Here is a 7110-nt window from a genome sequence, read left to right as displayed (position 1 = left end):
TAAATGTCACATATTAAGTTATATTTTTCCAGAAACTATAGAGATATGTATTTTAGAGCACACTATAAGGAGAATAATGAAACGAAGACATTGTCTGTATCATGTACATTTCACAGATGATAGAGTCTTACGAGAGGCATGTATAGGTCTAAAAAGGCCACTTATTTTTTGTGAAACTTTTCATACAAATGTAAAAACATGTCAAACATACTTCTGCCCAATAAAGTTGATGTGAGAATTACCAGAACATGCCAAAAATATTTTTTGGGCAATGCTGACATAAGTTGCACATTAACCAGTTAAGGTTAAAATAATTACCTTTTGGTATCTATAGCTAAAAACTGAACAAAAATTCAGCAACTTGTGGTAAAGTGACTGCCAATCCAAAGAAATATAATAAGAGATTGTGCAAATACTGTCACACTCATTGCCCTCCTTATGCCATTGTGTACCAATTAGTGAAGTTCAATTATCATAAAGGCAAGTGAAGTCAAAGCATGAAAAGCAGGAGCCCCATTTCACACAGCTTTTCAACCATAATGGGGGTGGTCACTAGGCAGCTTGTGATCCCAGCCTGCCATTTTCAGAATCAGGTCTGAGTATCTACTCAGAGAACAGGGTCAGGTTTTTTGTGCGCATGAAGTGAATCAAGCCAGTAGTGTGTTACTGTTGTCAGGCTTCATTCTAAAAGAATAACTGAAAAAGATAGATGTGCACCATAGTCCAAAGAGGCCAGACACTAGCCAGAGATGGGGGACTCCCTGAATTAACAGAGCCTCCTGTTATTTACTCCCAGTGGAAGCAGAAAGCAGCGGGTTGATTGGCTGAGGCTTGTGGACAGAGCCAGGCGTTATGGCACTGGGGTGAAGTTCTCCCTCAGTACAGATCCAGGATCAGCTTCACCTCCCCCAATTCTAACCTTCACCATCATGAGGGAATTCAAAACTGACCCTAGATCAGCATTTAGGGGAAACTTCACCTTACTCTGGAGCTGTGAGGCAGGGGTCCATTATGAGTCCGCATGGTGTTCGAGCAGCTGGACCACGTAACGCATGCGGTGCCGCAGCTCAGCAGAACAGCCCATCTCTGACAGCATGCTCAGGAGGTAGGTGTTGGAGACGCGCTCTCGGCTGATGTAGGTCAGTAGGTAGGAGTCAGAGGACTTGCACAGGATGATCTTGGTGTGGTCAGTGTAGAAATTCACCTGGGAGAAAAGGATAGTAGATGCACAATAAGACAAAGGGAATTTTGTACAATATAATTACAGTGAGTGGTGTATAACAGAAGCGTAGCAATAGGTCTTACCTGCAGGGTACTGTTGCTGAAGAGCATCACCAGAGCATGGTCGGTCTTCACCCACTGCAGAAGGAGTGGTGGCTGGGAGGGAGGCTGGTCTTCACAGTGGAGGTCTCCACCCTGGAAAAGAGAACACATTAAAATCCCAGTTAGATCAGAAAACTGCAAGCAGATTACTGATACTCTGATAAGATACAATGACTGAGTTTCAAATGGCAACTAACTCACCATGAAATGCACTACTTTTGACCAGGGCTCTGGTCAAAAGTAGAGTACTAATGAAACAGGGTACCATTTGGGAGGCAACCTATAACTAACTTCCTTACCTCCATGAGGTTCTGTTCCATGTAGTTGGCCATAAGCTCCACAATCTGCTTCTGGCTGCAAAGCTGCTCTGGTAAAGCACTGGCCTGGAAGGTGAAGTGTTTGTTGTTGGTCATGCAGTAGTGCACAGTCCTATGGAGAAGACAATGGAGATACATTAGACAAGGGTTTGAAACAATCAAAAGGCTACAAAATGACCACAATTCGGTTTGTTCAAAGCATTAAAATTAGGCTAATAACCGCTTGAATATTATTCAATTAGTTGAAAAGGGCTCTTACTTGCGCTGATCACACAGACTCAAGTGTGTCCCTTCGTTGAAGAGCACACCAATGTCTTGATTTGAGAGCTGGTAGCCAAAGCCATATTTATTTGAATAATCAACCCATTTTGTGACCCAGATAAAGGATTTGGGTCTGGACGGAGAAGGTGGATTTCTTGTAGCTGGAGAGGAAGAGAGACTTATTAAGAAAAGGCTAGTTAAGAGAATTTCAGTATAATCAAGCCATTTAAATTCCATTTAAGCGTACACTGAATACTAGCTTGCAGAGAGGCTGAAAGCTCACCTGCAGGCATGGCAGACAAACAGCTGTTGAGGACCTTCATGGCTGACTCAGCGATAGCAGCAGGGGTAACACCGTCTTCACACGCTGGAGAGAGATGGGAGAGGGTGAGGTTAAATTTCCCTTATCACCACCAACAGTCTGACTGAAGCACTTATCAGGTCCATAAGCTCAGATATGAAACAATCAGTGCATTCAAGCCAATTCAAATGTGATCAATTTGGATACACCAAAAAGACAAGTGAAAGGCTGTTTCACAGTAATTGAACTGTATAGGTATGGAAAAGGCCTTGATCTTAAAATAATCTATATTTAAAGCATTGATCATATTCAGTAAAACTACTGATTGATGTTAAATCAAATAGCCAGAGAAGCGACTTACGTTCTGTGCTGCTGGCCACCGTGCCTTTAAAGGAGCCTGATGCTGCGGACTTCCTGGACTCTTCCTCAGCTGGAGTATCCAGCGGACCAGAGCTGACTTGCTGGCCTACTGTGGGAGTGGGAGGCTGAAACAGGAAACAGCTTTCATGAGCGTCAGGAAACAAACAAAGAGTGGTTTTCCTTCCTTACAAGAGTTTTAAATCTGACCCAAAAAGCACAGAATGACACATGAATCAAATGCAGTTGTATTGAATCAGAGCACCGCTAGGGAAACAGATGTCATTGGGCTGTGAGAACAAGGATTAGCAGTATGCATATACTGCTGCACATTCATTCTATTCCACAGGCCTGGTTATTTTTTTTTAAGACTGGGTGATGGCTTGACCATGCATCTTCTGGCTAAAATGGAATTCTGCTAAGTACAATAGAAAACTATTGTGAGAGATTTACTACTATAGCAACCCAATAACACTCCCTTGCTGAGCTCGGTCCTTAGCTAATGCATCTCAGCTAACAAGAGGAAGTGCAAAATGCCTGCATACATAAAGTAATTAAACATGTCTAGCCTATGCTACAGAAAAGAGTTGCCTGTACCATGTGTTGTCATGTGCAAAATACATACCTCATTGGCGCCAACTGTTTTATAGCTTATCTGGCGACTAATGGAGCATTTGACGATGCCAGACACAAGCTTGGAGATGCTCTCCCGCTCTTCACAATGGCTGTTATCCACTATAAAACCAAACACATGTTCAATTAAACCCTGAATGTAGGGTTAATCCTGGGTTTAGGCTGCAGCATTTTGAAGGTCAGCCATGACTTGCCACAATGCTTACCTTTGGATTTTCTCTTGCCAAAAAGACTCTTGGCCATCTTGGTGAAAAACTTCTTGGCAGGGCTGGGCAGGTTGAGCTCTGGCACTGTCACACAGCTACTGGGAGGCAGCTTGTCTGGGGTGAAAGCCTATAAGAGGGAGAGAAGAGGTTTAGGACAGGGAAAATGCAAGGTCGGCACTTCAAAAATCAAACACTTAGCACAATGAATACTGACATCCTGTCGAGATCTCTTCAGTCAGTGGCCATGTGCTATTATTCAGTGTTGCTCTTTAGAAAGTACACTTTATAGCCAAGGCTGAGGCCTCCAATTGTACCCAAATGGCATCTCAAGATCAAGAAGCGTCAACCAATTGGAAAGCCATTCAAAATACAAATCAAGGCAGATTAGACTAAAAATGTAATCATTTGAGTAAAAAAGCTATAGGAATTGGTGCAGTAAATTCTAGCCTAATTCCAGGGCATGGGTGACATACTTTTGTGAAGAATTGGTGGTTGAGGATTTGGTCCAGTGTGAGGCGGTCGCTGGGGTTCTTCTGCAGAATGCTAGAGATGAGCTTCTGAGCAGCAGGAGACAGGGTCGAGGGCAGGTTGTATTTCACTTCCTTGATACACTTGTATGTCTCCTTCAGATCAAGGGTTTCAAAGGGAGGGTTCCCGCACATCAGCGTGTACCTGGTTAAAGACCAGACTAATCCGTGAGTCTCCCCAATGCCAACTGAGTTCAACTGTTGACATAATAGCTTAATTTGAATAACATTATACAAGCCTAAACTAGCTTAGCAATGCCTACCTCATTAGCCTAAAATAACTTTCTGCATATGTGAAATTCCATACATCCTTTAAATGTTCAAGCGCTAATTATGAGCTGTAGCTCCACTGTAGATCAAAGTCAACAGCAAGTATGCATTAAGTCAAATACAACATAGCTCAGACACCACAAAACCACCGTTTTAAGTATACTTACATTACACAACCTAGTGACCAGATGTCAGACTCTGTTCCATGGCCCTGCCTGTTCAACACCTCGGGGGCAAGGTAGTTAGGTGTTCCACATATAGTTCTGAGGAGAAACAGGTTTGCGTTAGAGGCGTTCACCTCAGATTGCTGGGAAGGAATCAAGAATATTCCGGCATAGGACATATTCCATCAGTTGACTTACTTCTTCCTCTGCTCAACTGTTTCCAACTTTGCTGCCAGCCCGAAGTCCCCTAACCGCAACTCCATGTTCTCATTCACAAAGAAATTCCCTGCAAGAGCAACATTTGTCAAGTTCCTTTTTCTTGAGGCCTCCCATGAGGAATGGGCACACACCTGAAGTGGTTTGACATGAAACCACAACCAAAGGAAACTCTAAATATACCTTTGACATTTTCTAAATGGCTGAACTGAATGAGCTAGAGGGTGTGGTAAAATAATAATGATATTTGACAAATCACTCTACATACCTAATTTGAGATCCCTGTGAAGGATGCCCCTATTGTGAAGGTACTTCAGCCCAGATATGATTTGCCGGAGGTAGTACCGTACTTCTGGGTCTGTCAGCGTGTGTCTTGCTTTCCAAATGTGTGCCAGGGACTGCAAAGACAAGGTGAGAATTCTGTCAGTACCCAGTGAGCACCCTTCAGAATGCCTGCACAAGCTGTACCATAACAAAAAGCAGCAGCACAGCTCACCTTTCTACTGCAGAGTTCAAGGAAAATGTAGATGTTGTCTTGGTCTTCAAAATGATGGGAGAACTTGACCACATGCTTGTGATGAAGGGTTTTGTGAAGCTCGATTTCATTTGTTATCTGTCAGAAAAATGATGAAACTTAACCAGAATATAAGTAGTAATAGAGACCACTCTTTGGAAGGCGGTTAATCTGTAGAGCTACATTCAAATGTTTCCTTACCTTATCTCTCTGATGAGGTTTTGACACCCTGCTCTGTGGTATCACCTTTACAGCATACATTTTCTTGTTAGAAAGGTCTGTCATTTCATAGCATCGTGCAAAGCCACCCTTAGAAGAAAAACCGTAGACAAATCAGCATCAGCCTTTATTTTCTAGCCATAAAATAACATTAACGGGTTTTCACAATGATGTTGGTTTTGCTGCCTTTCAACACTAGGCTGCCTGTTTGTATTGCCTATCCAATGACGTATGTTCCAACCATATACCTCGTACAGAATTGTGACGCTTTCAAATACATTCGTTTTTTTTGTATTAGTACCCGTGTTAAATACATCATTTAATTTATAATTAAATGAAAATATTATATTTAGGGTAATGCCACATCACACAAGCATTAACAATGATTTGTTTCTCACATGCAGCAGCACAGACTGAGGCAACGATGTTTAGACAGTGACACCGCGCTTGTGTTGATACATTTAGAATATATACATTATATCAAATTACTGACCAGTGACAAGTAGCGCGTTAGAATGCATTATTGCACTGGCAAAATAATGTCGTCTATCCTCATGACGGGTGGTATTTCAACGGTGGCAGGTTTTACGATTAGCCAATGTGCCAATTTCCACCACATCAGTCACAAGAGAATACATAAAGATCGATATTTGGGCTAGAAGCCCAGATTAATGCACATGAGGGGCACATCTCACTAGACTCGTCGTGAGAGAGAAAGACTAAGAGGCTAGGATAAAGTTTGTCATATCCAACACCGCACGAGGTAATTATCCCGCAACATTCACATGTGACTGTAACCTGTAGCCTTGTAGAACATGCGACCTGACCGTGAACAAATCACGTCAATGAATGAAAACTGACAAATGTAACACTGACGCGGCAACCTCCAATTTCTTTAGACTACCACCATCGGACCACATCGTCACCACAATTGGGCACAAATAATTGAATTCGGTGAGATACATAATCCATAGAGCAACTTGATATACCTTTCCCAGAAGCTTTCCTTTGCTGTAAGATTTTCCTGTCTTGGAATCTGTCACCACCTGGGCGAGTTCTGGTTTGATTTGTTCTGATTTAGTCCTGTTCGGTTTAGTAGGAGGAATAACTTCACGTTCTGGACAAGGTTTGAATATATTCGGATTCATCGTGAGACATGAACTACCCTGAGAGGTGGCGAAACATGGGGTATCCAGTCATCCAAAATAAATATTTTCCAACAATCCTCTGATTCAACAACTGAGCCTTTCAGCGGAGTCGTATCCTCAAATCCAATTCGTATCCATCTGACATGACCGCGCAGAAAAATTCCTCAACTATATGAACTATCCCTGACGTCATGGAGGGCGGGTGAATAGGTGGTGCATTACTGAAATGAACCAATCCTATTTGCTCGAAATACTTCTCATCAAAAATGATTTAAATGATTCATGTGCTTAAATGTGCTTTTCATATGCGCGTGAAATACTGAATGAACGCATGAACAATGCATCCCGTCACGTGACTGCATTGATTTAACTGCTGTTGAATGAGGGGATTTTGTTTTAGGCATGGAGGTTTTGAACCACTCTTTAAAAATGTTTTATATATATTTTTAAATGGTATTATCAGAGAAACACATAACTCTATCAAAGCACATTACACTTATGCTATATCAACATGATATTCTATATACCAAGATGAAATAAATATGTATTCATTTATTCTGTTATTAGTAGGATTTTTTCTTCGAAATTTTAATATGTAACCTGTATTTTGGAAATTAAATTACTGTAATAAATGTTTCTTTAAAAAAATGGAAG

The 7110-nt window shown here is 41.7% G+C and overlaps 1 protein-coding gene across 1 annotated transcript; it reads right to left on the bottom strand.

Annotated features, from left to right (window-relative positions):
- Positions 1 to 721: 721 nt before the first annotated feature.
- On the bottom strand, positions 722 to 6593 carry LOC106569079 (serine/threonine-protein kinase PLK3). The gene is made up of 15 exons (XM_014140065.3): positions 6298 to 6593; positions 5291 to 5398; positions 5072 to 5188; positions 4844 to 4973; positions 4558 to 4645; positions 4363 to 4458; positions 3872 to 4070; positions 3399 to 3525; positions 3185 to 3294; positions 2564 to 2687; positions 2185 to 2268; positions 1900 to 2062; positions 1623 to 1752; positions 1306 to 1416; positions 722 to 1204 (listed from the first exon to the last, which is right to left on the bottom strand). Exons 1-15 carry the CDS (start codon positions 6454 to 6456, stop codon positions 1010 to 1012), a joined length of 1941 nt encoding a protein of 646 aa, XP_013995540.1. The 5' UTR covers positions 6457 to 6593; the 3' UTR covers positions 722 to 1009.
- Between the last annotated feature and the right edge of the window lie 517 nt (positions 6594 to 7110).

Source organism: Salmo salar, chromosome 14 (genome assembly GCF_965601325.2).
Source record: "Salmo salar chromosome 14, fSalSal1, whole genome shotgun sequence".
Lineage (NCBI taxonomy): Eukaryota > Metazoa > Chordata > Actinopteri > Salmoniformes > Salmonidae > Salmo > Salmo salar.
Note: the sequence above shows the minus strand (reverse complement) of the source record. Positions and strands in the feature narration are given on the sequence as shown.